The following is a 24,651-nucleotide window of genomic DNA, read 5'->3' as shown; positions in this document are numbered from 1 at the left end:
TCCCCTCTCACAGCGCCTCATTCCCACTGCACACTACCAACCCCTAGCTCTTTTCTTGGGGACGTGTGGTCTGAATGACCATGACCCTGGCTGGCTGGAGCCTGGCATCCTGTCTACCCTACATCTTGTTTATAGGGGAGCTGTAAGGGCCACCCACTTCACAAGATGCCCCACCCCAGCAGAGAGTATAAAAACAGGGACAGGAGTGGTGAGGGCCCAGTGTTTGGATAAAACATCTAAACAGACAAGCGTACAGGAGCCACAGTGGGAACTTACAATCCTTCAGCTTGAAGTCATTGGGTGCCTTGGCAGACCAGAGCCTCATGGTGTTGACGGTGTTGTTCTTATACCCAGGCACTGGGGTGTCATAGGGCATGGCAAGTACCACCTGACCATAAGAAAGCACATTTAGGGCCAAGTCAGCAAAGACCCCTTCCTGCCCAGTCACCATTCCCTGGCGGGACAGCTCTAGTTCTCCATGGTCCCTAACCCATCTGCTCCCATGCTCCTTCCTTCCCCTCCTGCTGGACACACTCATCTGTCAGAACACTTACCAGAGTGCCGCCCCTGCACTCTCAGGGTGCCATCCAGACACCCTGAGCAAGGCCATTCGGGAGGGATAGCAGCCACACTGACATCTTTCCCAACCACACCTATCTCCCAGCATCATCTACTTTAGTACCGGCGGCAACTCAACAATCCTCCCACGCTGGCCTCTCAAGGTGCCACAACACAAGCACCCTACCCCTCCCCCATACACCCATGCTCTCTCTTCAGCCACTCTGCTTTGGCGAGTCCAGGCCCTGGCTAACTCCTATCGACACCTGCTCCCACTTTCTGACATCTTTGGCAGGGCTCCTCTTGACCGTACCTTAACCATACCGTCCATGTACCTAAATCAGCCCAGACAGAAACACAGCCACCCTGCCCTGTTCCCTCCTTGCCAAGCCAGCCAAGCAGCTCTGCAAAAGTCAGTTAGCTGACAACCGTAAAGGACAGTGTGTCTGGGTCACCAGGAGTAACCCGGGTATCACCTTGCTCTCCCTCTTTGCTGCCAAGTCTCTCTCCTGGCCTACACAGGCTCACCTTATGGAGGACAGGTCCAGTCACCCCACGGCCTGCCCACAGTCTTCAGAGCTAAGGCTCTCACCATGTCCACTGACCAGTCATCACACACGCACGCACGCACGCACGCACGCACGCGCACACACACACACACACACACACACACACACACACACACGCACATTAGAATACAGGATCACTTTTCTGCTTCTTTATGTACGGCCTGCACAGTATGGCTCTAGACTGCTCTGGCTCTAGACGGCTCTAGGTCCAGGTTTCCTATTTAAAACTCTGTTTTGGAATATCAAAGAGCTTCCCCAGCCACGTGGCTTCCACGTCTGCTTATCCTTCTCCACCACAGATAACTGAGGCCACTATTCTTACCTTGTTCCCGCATTCCCCGCTTCCAGGATGCTCTCCCCTTCGCCAGGGAACAGGGTGTGTGCTTCCAACCCCAGAGCTGATTTGTTCTCTTGCACTACATCTTCCCAGACTAGCACCACACAGGGGCCAGCTGGGAGGGAGGGACACTGGCCAAGGCCTGGCATACCCACCAGGAGCTTGGCTAGCTCAGACACCGCACAGATCTGTGGGTCATAGGTGGTACCAGGAGACAGCAGTAGTCAGTGCTCTGTGATTCACCTAGGAGCTGTTCTCATGCTCCTAGCCAATACCTTTCTCCCCAGCAGGACAGGATTCTGAGCTCTGTCATTAAGCACTGGCTCTGTGTCATCTAGTAGAACAAGACATTCTGGCTGCCAGCATTGACCCCAACACACAGCACTGGCTAAACTACTGCTGTGTGAGATGCATCATATTCTACTGCAAGGAACACCCACTGAAGTGCAAATATTGATGATGTGTATGTGAGAATAATCCCTTCCTTGGGTTTTACCTTAAGTCCTCCAAAATTCCCAAAATGAAGTCAAGGTGATAACAAAGGCCCTCACTCAGGGCAGCCCTCTTGCTCAACAGCAGTGTGTCCCTGGGCTGGGCCTCCATACCTGTGTGTCCAACCACAGGACACCGTCAGGGGTGTGTTCCACTCTCCCGTAGAAGTGCACAGGCAGCGTGTACTCGGGCCGTGCTTTCTCCCATGGGTTCCCGTAGCGCAGCCAGTCATCAGCTTCTTCAACCTGGAGGGGCAGCCGGGAAGGAAGTTCTCAATGTGGAGGAGAGGATGCCAGCAAACCAACCCTGCTCTTGGGCAGGGCATGCAAAATGCAGAGATCACACGGTGCCCGGCACCAAAACATACAGTCAAAGTTCCAACCCAGTCAGGCCACACACACTACTAAAGCAACAGAGTCCTTCACTAGTCAGAAAAAGAGAGCTAAATAAAGACACTGAAAATCACCCAGGTGAAGGACTGACGCCTTTGCACTATGGGTGAATCTTGCAAAAAATGATGATAGAAGTTAAAGAAGGCTGGGTGGTGGTAGTGGCGCACGCCTTTAATTCCAGCACTCGAGAGGCAGAGGCAAGTGGATCTCTGTGAGTTCGAGGCCAGCCTGGTCTACAGAGTGAGTTCCGGGACAGGTTCCAAAGCTACACAGAGAAATCCTGTCTCAAAAAACAAAAACAAAACACAAAACACACAAAAAAAGGGAGAAGTGAAAGAAGACAGACAGACACACACACACACACACATACACACACCACATACTCACACACGCACACCACATACTGAATGACTCCATTTACAGTAAATGTCCAGAGCAAGCAGACTCACAGGACAGAAGACAGAGGATTAACAACAGTCAGACCTAGTCACAATGATAAATGGATAAATATTCTGGAGACAGTAAGTGAGGCTGTGTTCCCACCTGTGAACCATCCATATATCTGCTAGTAACATGGAGGGAGGCCAGGGAGATGGCACAGCAGTTAAGGATCTGATCCCCAGAACCCACAAAAATTATGGATGGTCAGGACTACTTGGATGTGTGCTCTACGTACGTGCATGCACATGCATGCACACATACACACACACATGAATTTGTACCCATACACATGCAAAAAAAAACATGCATACACATATGCACACCACACACACATGAAGATGGAAAATGGGGGGAAAGTTACCTCAAATAAAAAAGGACAGTCATAGTGCAGAGTTAGGTATGGTGGCACATTCGTATCATCACAGTACTTGGAGGTGGAGACAGGAGAATGAGGAATTCAAGGCCAGCCTCAACTACTAGTGAGTTGGAGGCCAGCTTGGGTTGTATGAAATTTTGTCTAAAAAAAAAAATAGGGCAAGCCCTAAAGTCACAGACCAAAATCAATGTGCACCGGGAGGGCTGTGGCCTGGGAGTTATCCCCATGGGAACGAATGCCTGAACACATTTCACTAGAGCAGTGGTTCTCAACGTGTGGCTCCTGACCCCTGTAGGGGTCACATATCAAATATCCTGCATATTAGATATTAACATTATGATTCTTAACAGTCGCAAAATTACAGTTATGAAGTAGCAGTGAAAATAATATATTTTATGTTGGGGGTCACCACAACATGAGGAAGTGTACTAAAGGGTTGCAGCATTGGGAAGGTTGAGAACCACTGCTCTAGAGGATGCTGCTGATTGGACCAACCATCCTCAAATCTGCATTTCCCCAAACCTAGATCAGTGAATATGCAAAACCCACTCCCATCAGAAACCTAAAGGTTTGAGTGAAACAATTGTTTTTTCCTTTGAATAAACAAGTGAGCCCAACATGTTACTCTGAAGGTCTGTTTTGTTTTGAGACAGGTCTCATGAAGCCCATGCTGATCTCTTTTTTTTTTTTTTTCTTTTTCTTTTTTTTCTAGAGCTGAGGACCGAACCCAGGGCCTTGCCCTTGCTAGGCAAGGGCTCTACCGTTGAGCCAAATCCCCAACCCCCCCATGCTGATCTCAAACTCAGGATGAAGCTACAGGTGACCTTGAACTCCTGATCCTTTTGTCTCCTCCTCCTGAGTGTTGGGATTACAGGGGTGAGGCACTCTGGCCACTTTATAACATGCTGGGGACTGAGCTCGGGGCCTTGTGCATGGTAGGCAAGCATTTAACCAATGAAGAAGCTGCATCCTCTCTGAAGGGATTTTTTGGTTGTTGCACAGAAGTAAAGAATCTCTATAAGTGTATCTAGGGTGTTCAGGAAGGTGACATGGAGTCAGTCACCATGCATCTTTTTATTCCCAGCAAGATGCTTCTGTGCATGGTGATCAGTCCTGCCTTTGACCCTATGGCAGCATTCCCATGTCTGTTACTGAAAACGGTCAGTACCACAGCTGGTGTAATCCTACAGAGTAATCCCGAAGTCAGCTACCTTCCCACTTCAGGTGGCAGCAGGCCTACCCTCGGTCAGGCTCCTCTATCTTTCCACCAGAGGGCTCCACAGGCCACAGCCCTGCCTGTCACTTGCTGTTATCCAACTGCTGCCTCAGTGGTGCTGGGAATGAAGGCAGCAGGTGGGAACCAAAGCTATAATAATTGCTTCCACTCTCCTCCAATCAAGTCTATGGTTTTGATACAGGGTCTTGCTATGTAGGCCTAACCGGCCTAGAACTCAAAAAGTGGACCACACTGGACTCAAGCCTGTGTCAATCCTTCTGCCTCTGGCCTCTTGGAGGACTGGAATTACAGGCACGAGTCACCATACCTGGCTTTGCTCCTTTAGCTATCAAACTGTCTCAGAGATGAACCCCAACAGCAATACCCTCACCCCCAAAACAAGCATCCCAGGACACTAGCACATAGCTCGTGGTGTCCTGGAGCTCTCTCCAGGGAATGTGGAGCTCAGTAAGATGAACTCCAAGAGTGCACACTCACTTCCACGTATGAATGAGGACTGAAGGGGCTGGAGAGATGGCTCAGCAGGTAAGAGCACTGACTGCACTTCTGGAGGACCTAGGTTCAATTCCCAGCACCCACATGGCAGTTCATACCTGTCTGTAACTCCAGTTTCAGGGAACCTGATACCAATGCACATGAGAGAGAGAGAGAGAGAGAGAGAGAGAGAGAGAGAGAGAGAGAGAGAGAGAGAGAGAGACAGAATGAGGATTGGGAAACAATGGAGACGCCTAAGCTCACCCACCTGCCAGCCATTGACAATCTTCTGGTTGAAAATCCCAAATTCATAGCGGATTCCATAGCCATATGCAGCTAGACCCAGGGTAGCCATCGAATCAAGAAAGCAGGCTGAAATACCCAATGCAAAAATCACAGATCAACACCAGAACTCAGACTGCTGGACACCAAGGTTCCACTGGGATTCAGCCAAGAAGCTGGAGCTAGTGATAACCATAGCAACCTCAGTTTTCACAAAAGGGTACACTTGAGTTCCCCTTACCCAAGAACAGGGGGCAAAAGTGAGGAACCCCAGAGATCATGCTTAAGTCCCCTCATTGCCATGCCAGCCTGCTCACAAATGTGCAGCTTGACTTCTGTACATTCAAAATCCACAGCTCTGACAGCTGGGGCACATCTGACTCTAGCCATGGGAGTCAGGCACAGAAATGGAGCCACTGATATGAATCTCCTGGCCCAGATACTAAACATCCAAGCTCCACAGTGCCTCTAGGGTCACTGGTATATACCCTCTGGCCCAGATACTAAACATCCAAGCTTCACAGTGCTTCTAGGGCCACTGATATAAGCTCCACAGTGCTTCTAGGGCCACTGATATGCACCCCCTGACCCAGATACTAAACATCCAAACTCCACAGTGCTTCTAGGGCCACTGATATACACCCCCTGGCCCAGATACTAAACATCCAAGCTCCACAGTGCCTCTAGGTCCCAACATGAGCTGAAGCATCATGTCCCCACATGGAGCTCTTGGTTTGTTCCAATCAGAACCTCCTGAGGGGCTGGAGGGGTGGCTCAGTGGTTGAGAGCACTGGCTGTTCCTGCAGAGAATCCAGGTTCACCCACAACTGTCCTTAATTCCAGTTCCAGGGGATCTGACGCCCTCCCTCTTCTGACCTCTGTAGTTCCAGGCACACGTGCAGTGCACATCCATCCACGCGGTGCAGACAGAACACTCATACACATAAAGTTAACTTTTCAAAAAAATCAATTTTAAAAAACTTCCTGAGAAAGAGATAAAATAAAAAGTGTTTTGAATAAAAATGCAGAAAGAAGCTATGTTATATTTCTGGCTTAGGCCAGGGAGATGGTGATTGCCTCTAATCCCAGCATTCAGGGGGAAGAGAAAGATAGATCTCTGTGAATTCAAGGCCAGCCTAGTCTACATAGTGAGTTCTAGGCCAGCCAGGGCTACATAGTGAGATTTTTTTTCTCAAAACAAACAAAAAATCCAAAAAGCACCTTCTGGCTTTAAAAAGGAGGGCGGAGGTAGATCTCAGTGGTACAATGCTTGTCAGGCATGTGTAAGGCATCGCCAGCTTTACAAAGAAAAGAGGGAGAGAGGAGGAAGGGGCTACGGAAGGCGAAAGGAAGCAAGAGAGAAAAGAGAAGGGTGCCACAGGGAACACTAGCAGATAAAACGCGTGTCTAATTCACCAAATGAGACACCTGCAAGGCAGAGCAGCAGCGAGGAAGTCCTGGACTCCTGGGAAAGAAACAGATCAGTCAAGCCATCATGGACTCACTCCCACCAGGTCAAAGAAGAGGCTGGACAGGGAGGGGGAGGCGTCCAGGTCCCGGCCACGCAGGCAGGTGACAAGGAAAGGTGCCTGGCATCAAAGAACATGCAACAGGCGCCAAGGCAGAGGTGGGACACCCTGAGCTCAGAGGTGGGACATCCTGAGCTCAGAGGTGGGACATCCTGGGCTCAGAGGTGGGACACCCTGAGCTCAGAGGTGGGTTCGCCAGGCTGCTGCAAAGCTGATAAAGAGCATGGGGGCTTCCACCCAGGAGGGCACACAGGCTCTGCATCAGCAGAGCAGGGACAAGGCAAGATAGCGATGACTGTGTGTCATGAGGGCCGGGCCAAGAGTAGCTGGGACATCTGAAGAGCGGGCTCACTTTCAAAGCCAGCACCATGCCTGGCCTGACCTGTAGCTTCTGAGAGGAGGCTGTAAAGTGTAGGGGGTGGGGTGGGCAGGACCAGTCATTTCTTTATGTAGATTCAAGTACACAGTTTTATTTGAAAGAGACATCATGCCTTAAAGAATCTTAAAGGACTTAGTTACTATTTGAAAACACACAGGTACATTTCAGAGCCTATCTCAGTTTATAAAAGGGCAACTTCCAAAAAGCCTGGGCCTGGATGCCCTCCCTCCCTCACCCCACCACAAAGCCAGACTGCTTTTTTAGGTTCTATGTTTATTACCTGGCTTGCTCTGCCCCCAAAAGTCTGTAAAATACTCAAAGAGGAAAACATTTGGTGCTGTTCTCAAAGGTGGTAGCCAGAGAAAGCAGCATGGTCCAAAGCCTGGCCCTAGTCTAACAGGAGCCATTAGCTCCCTATGTGGGAACCACAGCCTCACTGGACGTGGGCAATACTCCCCAAGCACTGGCTTTTGAATCCTGGAAAGTGGTGGGGGAGGGAAGCTCGGGGAACCTTCTTGGCACCCCTGACTCCACGCCAGCAAAACGGGCTTCATGATAATTACAAAGTGTTGGCTGGGAGACAACGTACATTTTCCTCTTTGTCTAGCGATGGCAAAGATTTTGACACACATTTGCCCATGCCTCTGATGGAGGCCAGTTTATGATGATGGATGGACATCAGGAGGATCACAGGACGTTGGCCCTGTCCTGTGATCCTCCACCAAGCCAACAGGTTAGAGAGATGCAGGAACAGATTACCTGCCAGCCGCCCCAGGCCGCCATTCCCAAGGCCAGCATCCTCCTCTATTTCCTCCAGCTCTTCCAAGTCCAACCCCAACTGCAAACAAACACAAAGGTGATATTTCAGTGCTGTTCACTACTGCCCCCCAACAAGTCGAAAGTAATTACATTTTGAGTCTGATTTCTTTCAGACTGAAAAGTCAATGGTAAAACGTAATGCTAATCAATGCACGGAAGTGAAAGTTTTCAGGTATTTCAAAACCTGCTAATGGTGACCATTCAAAATGAGATACATCTCGTGGGTGTGCTGACCCTATCTGTAATCCTAGCACTCAGGAGGCTAAAGCAGGAGGACTCCCAATCCTAGGCCAGCCTGGGCTACGTACTTAGTAAGACCCTTTAAGATAAAAGAAGAGCTTAATAGCTACAAGTACTTGTTGCCGGGCTATGAACCAAGTTACAGTGAGCCGATTCGACAATCTGCTTAACTATGGTTTTGATGAAGGCCAATGTACCCACTCTTTTCTTTTGTTGATTATGCTTTTTGATGTCAAAAAACTACTGCCCCATACAAGGTCATGAAGTCTTACCTCTATACATTCCTCTGAAAATTCAACAGTTTTAACGCTTACAGCCTGGTCTGTGGTCCATTTTGACTAATCTGTCTACTTAGTGTGAGGGAAGGGTCTGACTTTACCTGTCTGCTTTGTGTCCAAGTGTCCCAGCATCACTTACTTAAAATACTGTTCTTCCTCCATGGAACTATTTGGGCATTCTTTCCTTTTATTTTATTATTGTTGTTGTTTGAGACAAGATCCTCCTATGTAGCCCAGGCTGGCCTCACACTTGCATTCTCCTGCTTTAACCTCCTGATTGCCGGAATTACAGGTGTATGCACCCATATTCTTTCCCGCTTTTAAAAGATTGGTTTGTGTGTGTGCATGTGTATGCTGTGTGTGTACAGATGCTCACAGAGGCTAGAGGAGGGTGTCTGATGCCCTGGAGTTGGAGTTACAGGTGGTTGTGAGCCACCTCATATGCTAAGAACTGAACTTGGGTCCTCTGTGTGAGCAGCAAACACTCTTCATCACTGAGCTCCCAAATCTCTCCAGCTCCCAAGTCCTTTCCTTTAAAGGAAATGCTTTACATGTGACACCAAAAGCACAGGCAATAAGAAAAGCAAACGAACAGTACTGCATAAAACTTTTACACTTAGCCTGGCGGTGATGGTACACGCCTTTAATCCCAGCACTCAGGAGGCAGGGGCAGATGAATCTCTGTGAGTTCAAGGCCAGCCTAGTCTACAAAGGTCTAGGACAGCCAGGACTGTTAAACAGAGAAACCCTGGCTTGAAAAGCCAAACCAAAACAAAAAACTTTTACACTTTGTGAGTCAAAGGATACTATCAACAGAATAAAAAGACAACTTAAGGAATGGGAGAAAATATTTGCAAACCACATATCTGATAGGAGACTACTATCCAGAATAAACAGAGAAATCTAAAAACTGAGTATCGAGAGACAGGCAACCTGACTCAAAAGTGGGCATTTATACTTGACTTGACATTGCCCCAAAGATATACAAATTCCCAAGAAGCACACTACACTCACCACCACTGACCATCAAGGAAAGGCTGCTGGCAGGTTGGAAATGCCACTTGGTGGTACAGCACTTGCCTGGCACACGCAGGGATTCAAGTTCAAGTCCCAGCGTCACAAAGGACAAAAAAAAAAGACGGACGCTCTATCGACTGCACTTCCTGCTGCAGACTTGAAGATCCTAACTGCAGGGTCTTACAGAGCTACGTGTACACTCATGTTCATGGCACCATTATCTGTGATGGCAGAAGGTAGGAGCAACCATGTTCATAGACAGATGAATGAATGAAGCATGGCACAGACAAATGATAGCGTGTACTCATATGATAGAGCCTTAAACAATAATGAAGGGAGATCTGTGGAGGGCCCCAAACCAGCTTGACCACACAGCAGCCATGACAGGCTTAGGGGACTAGACACAGCTTCTGGGACAGGCTTACTGGCAGGCAACACCCAGATCCAGGAAAAGCCTTAAGCTGATACCACCCAGGGATATACCAAACATTCTAACCATCAGATAAGGTGGCCAGATGCCCTTGAGTCTAGCACACACCTATTTTTGTTTTACAGACACCCCCAGACAATTGTCAGCCAATCAAGGTCCTGGACCCTGGAAATCCCCTCACCCCAACCTCTGCTATGATAAAAACTATGACCCACCTGAGCTCAGGGCTCTCTGCTCTCACGGCTATGTCGGACAGACAGAGGGACTGAGCTCCAGAGCTTGAAATAAAGGCTCTTTGCTTTTACATGCGGGATTTGGTCTCCGTCGTGGTCTTTTGGGGGTCCCCAAGATCTGGGCATAACAGATCCAGGACCCAAGGAGAGCCAGGGACGCTGAGGTGATGGGAGCAGCACCTTGGTCTTTCTGACCTCCCTGATTCAGGTGCTGTACCAAGGACTTTTGTATTTATTATTTAATCTTTACAACCTAATGAATGCCTTTGCTTTTGCAAGTGAATTAAGTTTACTCTATATTAGCTCTGTGAGGAATATATGTTCCTATAGGATATGGGCAATTAAATACATATGAGTGTAAAATTGTTACTTTTTTAAAAAGGCAATGAAGGACCAACACACAGTGCATGCAACACAGGTGAACCTTCGGGACACTGTGCTAAGGACACTCCGTAGTTAAACGCATGACATACCAAGAATAGCCAAGCGCACAGAAACGTGAAGAACAATGGTGGCTTCCAGGGACTGCGGTGGGTAAGGTGTGGCTTCATTTTGGGAAAATGAACAGGTTCTCCAGATGGGCAGTGGTGATGGATGCAGAATACTGTGAATGTACTGAATGCCACTCAACTGCACACTAAAAATGGCTAAGGCGGCCAACTTTATGTGATATGAACTTTTCCAACAATTATTTTAAATTGAAAAAGAGAGTTTTACCCTCAACATGCAGGTTATTTCTGGACTCTCAGTTCTATTTGGTGGCTGACACACGTGACTTCCTGCCAGCAGGACTCAGGCTGGTCACTGTAGCTCACAGTGAGTTTTGAAACTGGGAAGTGTGGGTTTCCAAGTAGTTCCCTTTAGAGACTGTTTTGACTGCTCCTGACTCCTTGGGAATCCACCCAGACATGTGGATCATTTTGTCAGTCTCCGGAGAAACTGACTAGTGTTGTGTGATATTTTGTTTGTGTTCTGATAAATAAAGCTTGCCTGGAGATCAGAAAGGCAGAGCAGCTAGCCATCAGAGACTTCTTACCTCTACAAATCCTCAGACCGAATGGGGGAGATTCTGCCTCTATGAATCCTCATATTTAATGGGGGCAGATCCTGTCTCTACCTGCCTTTATGTTCCTATCTCCACCTCCCTAGTGCTGGGATCAAAGGTGTGAACCACCACCGCCCAGCTCTATTTCTCTTTTAGACTGGTTCAATCTCATGTAGCCCAGGGTGGCCTTGAACTCCTGATCTTTCTGCTTCCTCCTCCCAAGTGTTGGGATTAAAGGTGTGTGCCACGACTGCCTGGCTTCTATGGTTAACTAGTGGCTAGCTCTGCCCTCTGATCTCCCGGCAAGCTGTATTTGTCAGAACATGAACAAAGTATCATCCAACTGACTGGGAATTTGAAGAGGACTGAATTGAATCTATAGATCAATGTGCAGAGCTCTGCATCTTAACAATACCAAGTCTGCTAAGGCGTAAACAGGAGACGTCTCTTCCATTTTTAAGCCTTCCCTAGTTTCTTTCAACTTCCTTTCAGAACATAAATGCTGCATGGGGTGGGGTGGGGTGGGGTGGGGTGGGATCTTTGCTACATTTTCACCTATTTAATTCTTCCTTCTGCTACTATAAGCAGAACTGCCATCTTTGTTCCAATTTGGATGTTAATCTGCAAATTTATTTATGCAGAATATTTATGCATGCAAAATAGATGGTTTCTGCATCAATTTCAAACATTCTGTTTTCGAAGTTCTAAGGCAGTCTGGGGCTGGAGAGATAGGTCAGCAGTTAAAAGTACTGGCTGCTCTTTCACTGAAAACAGGCTTAGTTTGCAGGACCCATGTGGTGGCTCACAGCTGTCTGTAACTCTAGTTCCAGGGGGATCTGATGCCCTCTTCTGGCCTCGAAGGGCACTGCATGCACATGGTGCATAGACATAAAATACCCACACACACACAAAAATTAAAAATAAAATTAAAAAAGGAAGAAGTTCTAATATGGTCAGCATTATGGGGTGGGTGTGTCTGAGAGTCCCTGTCTTATAGAGATCATATTGAAGTCCAGAGTTAAAGCTGATGAGAATACTTTCCATGCGCACTTAAAATTTTTTACAGTGCAAATGATTTCCAGTGCACCGCTGATATGTTCACTCAGAAGAAGGCTGCTTGTTCTGAAGTTCTAGTTGTGAGAGTAAGCTGTTCCCTGAACATTCTGGCATGTCATACCTTGAGAGGAGGCTGGATCATGAAAGCTGTGACCTTATGGATGGGTTGAGCAACTGATGAATTCACAGGCTGGTAAAGACTATCAGGAGAGTGTCTAGTTAAAAGAACTGGGTCATGGTGGGGAAGGCACCCTAGAGGAATGTGTCTGTCCCCAACCCCTGTCTTTGATTTCTAAATCCTGGGAGGGGAGGCTTCTCTGCCACATGCTCTAGACACCAAGACATGCTGCCTGTCTCAGACTCAGTGACACTGCCAGCTAAAATGAACCTTTTTTTTCTTTGATTTCTCTCAAGTATTTTGTCACAGCAAGAGAATGGAGATTAGCACGGCCTCAGAGAAGGAGAGACATGGGTCTCCAGCAAGGCTTACACCATGACAGACTTATGTCCCTATCAGGCCCCCCAATCTCCTCCTACCTATGCTCTTAACAAGCAGGTGGGGTACTGCAGTTATGCTCTAAACAAGCAGGTGGGGTACTGCAGTGTAGGTGGGAGGACCCCTCTCTAAAAACTTTCATATATCCATGCCGCAGGGAGGAGCCTGCGGGGGTCTTACCACAGAACTTCTCCACCAGAGATCAGTGTTCCAGGGGCGAGAGGAGAAGGCAAAGACGGCTGGGGAGACAAACCTAGCTCTGCTGAGGCTACAGATGACCCGTGCAGGAATTATCCCAAAGAGAATGGGGTCACGAGGAGCCCTTAGGAAGGGTTAGCTTCTTCCAAGGAGAGGAGGGTACCTCCATACCTATACAGTACAGTGAGTTCAGGAGGATGTCTTGAGATGGGGGAGTGAAACCAAATGGATCATGGCATATTCAAAACCTACCTCTGGGGTGGGAGTGGAGAGTACATCTTTCTAGAAACTTCCAAACCATAGCATCACCACTCAACTCAGTCTTCTCATAATAATTCCATTTATTATCTTCCCTTACAATCTTACATTCTTCCCTGAGGAGAAAGCATGCTACCTGCCAGCACAGTCCTTTCTGGTGGGCAGCACACACCAGAGCACAGGTGTCCACTCCCAGAGGACACAGGTCCTAATATCAGTGATCACTCTGCAGGGGACAGATTAAACATACCTGGTAAGTGGCTTCATCACATGCAGTCTGAAGGCCCAGGTTCACCATGGTGTTCTGCAGCGTGCGGCCCATGTAGAATTCCAGGGAAAGGTAATAAATTCGCTGAAGAAGTAAAAGGAAGAATCTTAGGTTCCCCATTCTGTCCGCACATGGGGGAGGCAGCGCAGGGAGAGAGTCCCGAAGCACCTAGGTAGGATTTTCATATGAATCAGTGCTGATCCCTACAGGTTAACCCCACTCTCCTGAGTCTTTAGTACACAGAACTGACTTCCTGTGACAGGGGTTGTCCTAGAACCTGGGAACAGGCTTCCATGGCTGGCAGATCCCACAATGAGCTAGGCTGGCCTCTTACCAGCTGTTCGCCCTAAGACGGGCTGCTTTTGTAGCTCTAACGTGGGATAAAACAGCCTACAGAGGAGGGAGTGTTTTCAATTATTAAATATAAATATAAATATAAATAAATATATGCTGGCCGTGGTGTGTGTTCTGTTGCTCTAGATGCCTGAGAGACTAAGGCAGGGGGATGACTTAAGCCCAGAAGTGTGAAGCCAAACTGGGTGACCTGGTGAGATCCCATGTTCAAATGGGTGGCTTCTTGAGCTCACAGGAAGTGCACCATAACCAGGAACGCGGATGCTGGCAACCTATTCCCTCAAGGCAAAGTCTGGTTTTTACTGGCTGTGAGGTAGTTTGCTTGGTGTGGGGTGTGGGGTGTGTGCATGACATAGTGAGATGTTTTAACTTGGACTGTGGCCACACACAGTGCTACCAGACCCGACAGGTTCTAGGAGCTACTGTCAAGACTCAGAAATCAACATCCCATCAACAGGTGCTAACACTCAGAGACATCTTGGAAGCCACTTCAGAACCAGACATCCCAAGACAGCCAAGTTCCCTTATCTACCTGATGAGAGTCCCCAAAAGAGGAACATGTTGCTTCCATCTTCTTCCTGACATCCTGTTAGCCACAAAGCACTGACTCCTCAAAGACACTGACTGTCATGTTACTGGGCAGTCTTCTGTTACACCCTTGTCCTCTCCCTCAGGCACACTCAACATTGCAAAGAACCGCCCCCCACACACACACAAACTGCTGCTAAGTCTGTGGGCCAAGGCAACCTTACCACAGGCCGTGCCATGCTGTCTACGGATTCCCTGAAAAACTGGCTTCTCCATGGAGTTCTCTAACTACGCATTTGCTATCCCTCTGAAAACTGCTAAACCTGACTTCCTTCTGCTCCGTGCACACGGTATTTAAGCTGTAACCATCTGCCACTACCTCTCACCTTAGCATGTGCTATCAAAAGTCAGTCCTGACTGGGCCTGGTGGTGGATGCCTGTCACCCAGCTACTTAGGAGACTGAGGTAGGAGAAGGAGGATCACACTTTCGAAGCCTGTCTGGGCAACTTAGTGAGTCCCTGTCTCAAAACAAAACCTTAAGGTGGCACATGCCTTTAATCCCAGTACTTGGGAGGCAAAGGCAGGCAGGTCTCTGAGTTGGAGGCTAGCCTGGTCTACAGACCCAGTTCCAAGACAGCTAGGGCTACACAGAGAAATCCTGTCTCGCAAAACCCAAACAAACAAATAAATAATAAAAAGTTAAAAAGCTGAGGGTAGGGGTTGGGGATTTAGCTCAGTGGTAGAGTGCTTGCCTAGCAAGTGCAAGGCCCTGGGTTCGGTCCTCAGCCCTGGGGGGAAAAAAAAAGGCTGAGGGCAGGAGCGGGAGAGATGGATTGGCAGTTCCAGACCAGCCTGATCTATAAATTTCAGGACAAATTCCAGGACAGCCAGGGCAACACAGAGAAACCTCGTCTCAAAGGAAAAAAAAAAAAAGAATTTCCCTAAAAAACCAGGCAGGAAGATGGGACAGGAAATATAATAGGCAAAAACCACACTGCATCTACCACGGGATGAAATTAGTTCAAACACAAACTCATCCCCCAAAGTCAAGGAACCACAAAGGATCCAACTGAACACTGACCAGAAGAAAAACCAAGAGATGGTGGAAGACATCTCTGCAGCTCTGGCCTCTGTGAATACCTGCACAAGTGTGAAGGTACACTCCTGTAATTCCAGACTCAGGGGACAGAGACAGAAGGATCACAAGTTCAAGCCCAACCTGGGCAACAGAGTATTAAAAAAATAAATAAAAAAAAATAAAAAGAGAAAGAAAAAAAGAAGGAAAGGAAGAAAGACAGACAGGCAGACAGACAACAAGTAACTTTTGGACTTAGATGTATCTATGTACTGAAACATGACATGTTTCAAAACATGTTCAAAAACAAAAACTCACCCCTCAAAGGTTACCATGGAATTCAAGGAAGAGCAAAGTCAGAAACAAGAGTGTGGCTTATTGGGTACTATGGGGGTCCAGCCCCTTGATAGTTAATCTTTGATGAAAAGAAATGAATCTATGTACACAAAACTCCTTAGTCCACACACTTTATTATTCTGTGTGAGTTCTCTCTCTACAAGCTTCTATTCTGCTCTCATGCCTAGCTCCTTTCTTGCCTGATTTCTCTCTATATTCATCTACTGCTCCCTCTAAGTTCTATCTTAATTCTCTTGTCTTAATTCTGCCTCATTTAGGTCCTTTTCATCTCGTTCTTACCCAGCTAGTACTTCCCCATCTGACTCTTCCTCATCTTCCATCTCATCTATACGTTCTCTCTCGTCAAAATCCTCCTTATCCCTCTCCTTTCTCCATCTCTCTGTCCTCTCCAAGTCTCTCAGGAGTTCAGTTATAAACCCAAGCAATAGCAATCCCCTGGTTGAACAAGGTCACCAGGCTTGAATTCTACGGGGTCATAAAGGTAGGGAAGAATTTTCCTCTGGCAGTGACCACCAGGCTTCCAGGGTCAAACGGAGGGGTGATAAGAATCACATAGAGAGGCAGTAATTGTTAATTATCATTTGCAACCCAAAAGGGAAGTGACTAATGAATTAACTAAAGGCTAAATTTGGGTAATATCTAAGAAGAGGGATCTTATGTGCTAAACTATAATCTTAAACATGATTGGTAGAAAATGTTAAAACTCTGTAAGTTGCTAGGTCAATGGGAGAAAATAAAACTGCCTTCTTTTTTCCTGTGGCTCCTATCTGTCCAAGCTATCTGCCGTTTCTTTTTCTGCAGGGTGGGGGAAAGTGTGCTTGGTCGCTAGGCAACCTGTGTACAGCTAGACGCCTCTGGTGATAGTTAAAGGGAGATCTGGAACTAGAGGTAAGGTTTAGAAAAGGAGGAAGTTAATTGGCACATCCGCCAGGCCTTCTCAAACAGGTAGCCTGGATGCTTAAGTCTGTTCTTAGAGAGTACAGAGGTATCTCTGATAAGGTACTTTCCTCCATCTGGGGATGGACCTGGCCGGATGCTGCCAATGATGATAATTACAGGGAGGCTTGAATTGGGGTTCTGGCTGAGCATAGCTGTCAGCACAGTTAGTTATCTAAATATTCCTAGAAGTGGTTAGGTAAGGAGTTAAAGGTCTATAAAGTTAGTAAGGCTGTAAGAAAGGAGGGTCCGAGCTAAATTGTGTAAAGCTCTTACTTAACGTCCACCTCACCTAAGCAGTGTCTCCTTGTGGAATTTACCTTAAATCAGGAGACTAGCATATGGACTGTTATTACTATTAGTCCTTAAAAGTGGCTTAGGGAGATATCTGATTCCAGAGAAAGCCTTTCCTGAGGCTGTTCTCCAAATACCTTGAATGTTAGCCCTTCTTTTTTTTTTTTTTTTTTTTTTTTTTTTTTTTTCCGGTTTTTCGAGACAGGGTTTCTCTGTGTAGCTTTGTGCCTTTCCTAGGACTCACTTGGTAGTCCAGGCTGGCCTCGAACTCACAGAGATCCGCCTGGCTCTGCCTCCCGAGTGCTGGGATTAAAGGCGTGCACCACCACCGCCCGGCGTTAGCCCTTCTTAAGGAAAAATCAATTGGGAAAACTATGAAGGCACACATGATTTTCATAACAGAAGACAGCTGATATATAACGAGCCAGGTAACACCAAAAACTCCTTCGAATTTGGCTTCCTCTGGAGGAATTCCCTGATTCCTCCAGGTAGTGACTTTGCCATAACCATCTGAGTTCTTATGATATATTCCTGCTGCCCGTAGCAGTGGATGAGGAAGACTGGACAAAATGAGACAAGAAAATAATTAGTGGAAAAAATACTGATATTGATGAGAAAGAACAACACAAACAGAGTTGGTGTGCCAGAAAAGGAAATAAAATGTCAAAATTCCATAACACTAAAGCTAACCATTGAAAGAATATATTAAAAGTCACAAAGTCAGAGTGTGTGCTGCCCCACCCCATTCTTTATTTAATTATGTGAATTAATATTGAATTTCTATCCGAATTCCAATATCCTCTAAATGACATAAGCAAACATATTGCAGGGTAACTAGCAAGTCCCTGAACAGCTGTAATTGCTCCGGCTGTTACTCCTGGTTCACAGTCCATTGCTTCTTGCTTTTTAATCACCTTATGCTTTATTTGCACTACACTTGAGTCAACTTATTATTTTATAGAGTTTCCACAGTGCAAAGGAAGCTGCAAGTCCTGTCTGGGTGAGGTTTATTAACAAATGTGGAAACATACAGAGTCCAGCTAGATCCCAGCTGCCTGGGAAAATACTGAGTGTTCAAGGTCCACACATACAAATTCTTCTTCTATTATGGACTATCTCCAGCCTTATCCATGGGTGATCTCTAAAACTCTCAACAGACGTCAACGTATGTCTAAACTCTATATGGGTTGAGCATCTCTCAGCTGACATTTTTTGGATGTGAGATGCTAGAATGGTCAGGTCTATGAAAATACTCCAAACTCCAAAATCTAAAAGCACTTTTGGTTCTACGCATTTGTGATAAGAGACTGTCAACCAAAGCGTACCATGTTTTCTCATATATGTGTGTACATGCATGTATATGTATGAGCCTAATTCATAAGTTAATAGCAATAATGAAAAAGAAATATAACATTGCTATTTGATAATAACAAGGAATACACTCCAAATGAAGTTATATGATTGTGGTGCCTCTAAAAAATATACTAGTTTGCACCAGATATTAGCAACCCCAGCACATTCTTTTCTTTCCTTAGGTCAAGAGCTTTTACTTGTTTGTGTAAAGGAAGGTCTTTACAGCCTCGATTTGACATGAGAATTGCTAGCACTGCCCTTGTGCCAACAAAATAAGTCATTTGACTGCAACACCATGATACTGCAATAGTCCGCATGACAACTATAAGCACCACTAAGTAGCCAATGGACAAGCAGATTATACTGGACAAAGGAATGACTCATCACCCAGGCAAAGCAAAGAATGGGTGCAAATCAAAGCTTCTGGTGTTGTCAGTACTGGGAACAGGTTACCTCTTTTTGAGCTGTTAGTCAGAGGGGCCTCATAGACCCAAATGGAGGTCCAAATCAGGCTGGCCTGCCTTGGCCAGCTGGGTGCCGAGCACAAAGCTCTCACCCTCTGAACACAACAAAGCACCCTTGGGTTTCCACTGGGCCAGGCTGGAGCTCAAGAAGCACTGGTTCCCTTCATCACACCATGTTTTAAAGGGGAATTGCAGAACCCAAACAGTTAGCAAGCAGCAGCTGTGGGAAGCAGCTGTGAGGACACCTGTCCAAGCCTCAGGCTGCAAGCCACTTCTCAGTGCTCTCCTCTTCACACTCTCAGTCCTGCCTACCTCCAGGGCAATGTTGCTCTGGGCTTCCCTGCTCAGGGATGGGAATGAGAGAATCATTTGCCTATTCTAGCTAGAGAATGGCTGTTGACCTTTCTCTGGAGTCTGTTCATAGGACTAGAGCAAGTGTTAAGTTGCCTGGTGGACGCCTTTGTAGGTTGTTTTTGTAGTGCTGAGGATGGAACTTAGTTTTTACTCTTTTGGGGGGCCCACCACCCAGCTCCCAAATAAATCACACACAGGGAGGCTTATTATTACTTATAAATGACCGGCCTTAGCTTGGCTTGTTTCTTGCCAACTTTTCTTAACTTTAATTATTCCATTTATCTTTTGCCTCTGGGCCTTTTCCTTTTCTTCTGTATATCTTACTTTTACTCTTACTCCGTGGGTGGCTTGAGGCTGGCCCCTGATGTCCTCCTCTCCTTCTCTGGCTCCTTCTTTTCACTCCTCCATCTCTCCTCTTGCTCCTCCCAGAGTTCTCCTTCTATTTATCTTCTCTACCTGCCAGTCCCGCCTATTTCTCTCTCCTGCCTTGATATTGGCCATTCAGCTCTTTATTAGACCATCAGGTGTTTTAGACAGGCACAGTAACACAGCTTCACAGAGTTAAACAAATGCAACATAAACAAAAGTAACACATCTTACAATAATATTCTACAACACTCCAGTGCTTTGCTCATGATATGCACGTGCTCTACCAATGAGCCACACTCCCCACCCTTCTTTTAATGTTAGGCTTATTTATCATATGCAAAGCCTACACTATTAGGAGAAATCACAGAAGAACACTAATGAAGCTCTCCAGCTAGAGAGGGAGATTCAAACACAAATACCACACAACATAGTGACCTTCCAAAGACATTAGAAGTAAAGGGCTTATGGAGGTAGGATTTAATACCAACAGGTGAAGCCTTCATATAGCTACTTTTTTTTTTTTTTGCATTATTTTCTCAATGGGTTTTGAGACAGGACCTAACTGGGTATCTCTGGCTGGCTTTGAACTTGTGATTCTCCTGCCTCATCTGAGTACTGAAATTACAGACATGTGCCGTTACCATCACACCTAGCATGATGCCCTAGGCTCAGAACTGGGTCTTTTAGACTCCCCTATTCTCAACCAACTCCTTTTCCCTTTTCTGGAAAAAAAAAAAAATCCTTAATTAAGAGTCTCCGATTGCAGAAGTGTCTGGGCAACCTGCTGGAAAAGGAAAGAGAATTTTCCAACACTCGGAGCACAAAACAAAGGCCTGGGCAACTAACTGCTTTCATCAGAATAATCAAGGCTGTAGGCAGCTGGCCTGAGATCTATATTCCTGTTCCCAGGATCACGAGGCAACATTCCCCTTGTCTACTTGGTTCTGTGCATTCACCAGTGACTAAGGGCACAGAACAGCTCTCATCAACAGACTAACATGCCACAGGCACACAATTACAGACCAGTGAGCACAGTGTAGCACACACAGGCCAGGTCCTGAGAAGGCTCCTTGCCGCTTTAGACACACAGAACCATTCCAGGGGCTGGGTCTTCGGCTTCCTGCTGCCTTCCTATAAGCCGACCAAGGCCCAGACCCTTTGCAGCATGAACGGAGGTCTAATGAGAGGAGAAACAACCAGGCAGGGCAGGATCCAGACAAGACCTGCCATTACCTTCTAACCATAGCACTGTATCCACACTGCAGCATCTCAGTTCCTGTGTGTGTGTGTGTGTGTGTGTGTGTGTGTGTGTGTGTGGTGGGGGTGGGGGTGGGGGAGTATGTGGTGGGGGAGTGGGGGGTGTTACTCCTAGATCAGCCTTACACACCAAGCATGGCATCTGCCATAGGATACGTGGCCTGCCTGCCGCAACTCTGAACCCCCCACCTTATCTAATGGGCATTCTGGGGCTTCTTTTTCTAATGGTGAGCTCAGTCATAAAGCAGACTGCTGGCAGCTTTCCAACTCTGAGACTAGCAGGAACCAGGACCAGCTATGGGAGGAGGGGCCCAGCACCTCCTGCTTATCTGTGACTCTGAGCTCTAAGCACAGCAATGATTTTGTCTTGTTTCATTTTAAAATTTTATTTATGTATGTGAGAGTTTTATCTACATGTATGTCTGTACATCCCTGACCAGAAGAGGGTATCTGGATCTCCTGGGACTGGAGTTAAGGATGGCTGTGAGCCACCATGGGAGCCCTCTGGAAGAGCAGCCAGGGTTCCTAACTGCCAGCCACCTCTCCAGCCCAGCAGTAATTTCTTACAGAACTATCCACATCCTCACTTCATGTTCACCTTAAACTGCACTTAGAGGCCGAGGAAAGCCACCGAGCTACAGCCAAAATGACATAGCACACTTCCTCAGCAAAATCCTGTTGTAGACGCCATTCACTAAACTTCTGTGTCTCAATGGCTTTCTAAGTTTCTGGATCACAGAGCTTCCCTTTACTACATCCTGAGAACCCTACTCTGCAGACAAAGGAAAAGCCATTCCTATGTTGTGCTGGATATTTGGTTCATGACTGCTTCGGTTTGAGTGTGCACTGTCCCCTACAAGCTCCTAAGCTCATGTGTGTTTGAAACTGTGGCCCCCTGGCTAGGAACACTGCCATGGGGAGGTGGTCAGACTTTTGGACACAAGACTTGGCTAGAGGAAGTGGCTCACTGGGAGTTTTTAGACCAGCCCCTTTCAGCCTCTCCTGATCCACCAGATACAACAGGTCATGCCGCAAGCTTGTACTGCATGCCTCCCCACTGTGGAACCGTGAACTGAAATTCCTTCGTCCTCTAAGTTCCTTCCATTAAGTATTCTGTCCCAGTGACATGAAAAGTAGTATAATGTCTTATAATGTGTCAGGGATTATTGGAATTTTGTTTTTCCAGACAGGGTTTCTCTGTGTAGCCTTGGCTGTCCTGGAACTTGCTTCGTAGACCAAGCTGGCCTTGTTTTTTGTTTTTGTTTGTTTGTTTGTTTTAAAGACACTGAGACAAGGGTCTTGCTATGTAGCCCAGGCTGGCCTTGAATTTGAGGTAATCCTCCTGCCTCAGCCTCCTGAGTGCTGGTATTACAGCTATGTGCCACCACACTCAGCTTTTGTTTCTTTCAAATGAGTTCTGCTATGCAGTCTAGGTTGGCCTTGAATTCCTAGATGTAAGTAAGTGGTCTTCCTAATTCAGACTCCTAAGTAGTTGGGTTAGGTGGCACCATCACACCCAGGCTTAAAGCCTTGCTTTTTTTTTTTTTTTTTTTGGTTTTTCAAGACACGGTTTCTCTGTGCAGCTTTGTACCTTTCCTGGCTAAGCCTTACTCTTTTTAATGAGGAAAAAAAAATAGATACAATCTAGTTTACAAAGTTCTAGTTTCTTATTTTTATTTTTCATAACTGTCTCACTACATTTCCCCGTGTGTATGTGTGTGTTTGGTACAAGGACTGAACCTAAGGCTTTGCACATGCTAGGCAAACACTACTACTGAGCTACCTGCTTAGACTGTTTGTTGTTCTTCAGCCACAATCTCACTCTGTAGCCCAGGCTGGCCGCGAACTCACAGCAATCCTTCTGCCTTAGTCTCTGATTGTGACAGAGGAACACCACAGCAAGCTTATTACATCTTATTGTGCTATTTAGCAGTGGGAGAGCTGGTGGAGCTGAGCAAGCAGAGGGCAACACCTTACCAGTGAGAACGTCGGACTTGAGCAGTGTAAGAGACTCTGTGAAACCTGAGACTTGGAAGGGCACACTGAGGTCACTAGTGGTAGAGGGACGCCATGGCTGCAACTAACTTTCAGATAATTCAGAGGAAAAACTGAGTTTACAGACAAAAAGACCTGACAATTACATTAAATTGTTCAACATTTGGGGAACTCTGTGTATGAGTCATGCCAATTTTATTTTGTTTTGAGACAAGGTCTTACTATGTAGATCAGGCTGGCCTGCCTCTGCCTCTCAAGTGCTGGGACTAAAGATGTGCACCACATACTCAATATCTTGCAAATTTTAAGTCTATAATCATGTAAAATAAAGTTGTGAAAGTCATATAAAGGGCAGGGGCTATTGCTCAAGGGTAGAATGTTTCCTGTCCATGATCAAAGCCCTGAGTTCAATCCCAGCACCAAAAATATTTTTTGTGTGTGTGTGTGTGTGTGTGTGTGTGTATTGTTGTTGTTGTGCATGGAAGGGGGAGCTGTACACATCTATGTGTGTATCCTAGAGGTCAAAGGAAGGCATCAGGTGTCCTTTTTTTTCCTTTCTTTCTTTCTTTCTTTTTCTTTCTTTCTTTCTTTCTTTCTTTCTTTCTTTCTTTCTTTCTTTCTTTCTTTCTTTCTTTCTTTCGTTTTTCGGGGCAGGGTTTCTCTGTGTAGTTTTGGTGCCTGTCCTGGATCTTGCTCTGTAGAGCAGGCTGGCCTCGAACTCACAGAGATCCACCTGCCTCTGCCTCCCATGTGCTGGGATTAAAGGCGTGCACCGCTGCCGCCACCACCCAGCCCTTCTCTATCTCTTATTACTTTTCTCCTTATCCCTTTGAGGTGGGGTCTCGAACCTGGAGTCTGTGTCACATCATCATTCAGCTAAACTAGCAACCAGCAAGCCACAGCAATCCTCCTGCTTCCTCCCACTTCGATGCTAGGGTTACATGCACGGAATGGACCATGCCTACCTTTTACACAGGTGCTGTGATCTGACCTCCAGCTGGGCCATTTCTCTGAGGCCCCCAAAATATTTGGACTTATTTTTATTATTTGAAGTTATGTGTATATATATATAGGTCTGTGTGTAGCTAAGTGCGCATGAACTCCAGTCCTGTGGAGGCCAGAGATGTCTGATCGCCCTGGAACTGGAGTTACCACAGTTGGGAGCTATTCAACGTGAATGCTGGGATGTACTCAGGTCTTTTGCAAAAGCAGCAAGTGCTCTTAACTGCTGAGCCATCTCTCCAGCACCACCAGCCCCATTTTTTTAAATGAAAAAAAAATTAAAAATACTTGAGGTACAGAGGTGAGGTCAGTTGCAATATTTCATAAAGATACAATGGCCCTTGCAGGCATTTACAGGCTTTCCATGTTAGGAAATCTCCAGAGAAACGAAACCAACAAACAGAACACATTGGATGGGGGGTTCTGCAGACTGACTGTGCAGCAGGAGATGAAGCTCTCTATGATTCTGCAGGACAGACCAGGCTGGCAGAATCACAAGGCCAGTTCATAAGCAGCCAGTTAGCAGAATTCACTCTATGAGGTGCTCAGGCCCTTGAGGAATGCACTAAGATATATACATTTGGTCTTCGTGGCCAGAGTGCCTTAACCCTTGTTTGTTTCTATCATTTTTCTAAGTGGTAAGAGTAATAAATATAAAATGAGCATTGCTGGGGATATGGTGGCACAGACCTATAATCCCAGCAGAGAGGCAGAGATGGAAGGATTTGGAAGTGGAAGTCAGCTTGGTGTTACACAGCAACCCCTTGCCTCAAATGATAACAAAAAGCAAAAAAAAAAAAAAAAAAAAGGCAAGGAGTGTCTTTTGTAATCCAGCCTCATCTGACTTTGTGTTCCTCAGGTAACCTCAAGGAAGCCACAAGAATGGAGACTGGCAGCCATGGGAATCA

General features: G+C 46.6%; 1 protein-coding gene across 1 annotated transcript in view; it reads right to left on the bottom strand.

Moving 5' to 3' along the window:
* Nucleotides 1–24,651, bottom strand: part of Pygb (glycogen phosphorylase B) — a 50,475-nt gene that overhangs the window by 19,140 nt on the left and 6,684 nt on the right. Inside the window, exons 2-6 of the mRNA XM_059261592.1 lie at nucleotides 13,387–13,488; nucleotides 7,826–7,904; nucleotides 5,145–5,248; nucleotides 2,070–2,201; nucleotides 277–388 (exon numbers count right to left, since the gene is read on the bottom strand). Of these exons, the coding sequence (XP_059117575.1) occupies nucleotides 277–388; nucleotides 2,070–2,201; nucleotides 5,145–5,248; nucleotides 7,826–7,904; nucleotides 13,387–13,488 (529 nt within the window). The remainder of the gene's footprint in view (nucleotides 1–276; nucleotides 389–2,069; nucleotides 2,202–5,144; nucleotides 5,249–7,825; nucleotides 7,905–13,386; nucleotides 13,489–24,651) is intronic.

The sequence above is a fragment of the Peromyscus eremicus genome, chromosome 4, assembly GCF_949786415.1.
Source record: "Peromyscus eremicus chromosome 4, PerEre_H2_v1, whole genome shotgun sequence".
In the NCBI taxonomy this organism is placed as follows: domain Eukaryota; kingdom Metazoa; phylum Chordata; class Mammalia; order Rodentia; family Cricetidae; genus Peromyscus; species Peromyscus eremicus.
This window is presented reverse-complemented; position numbering and strand designations above follow the sequence as displayed.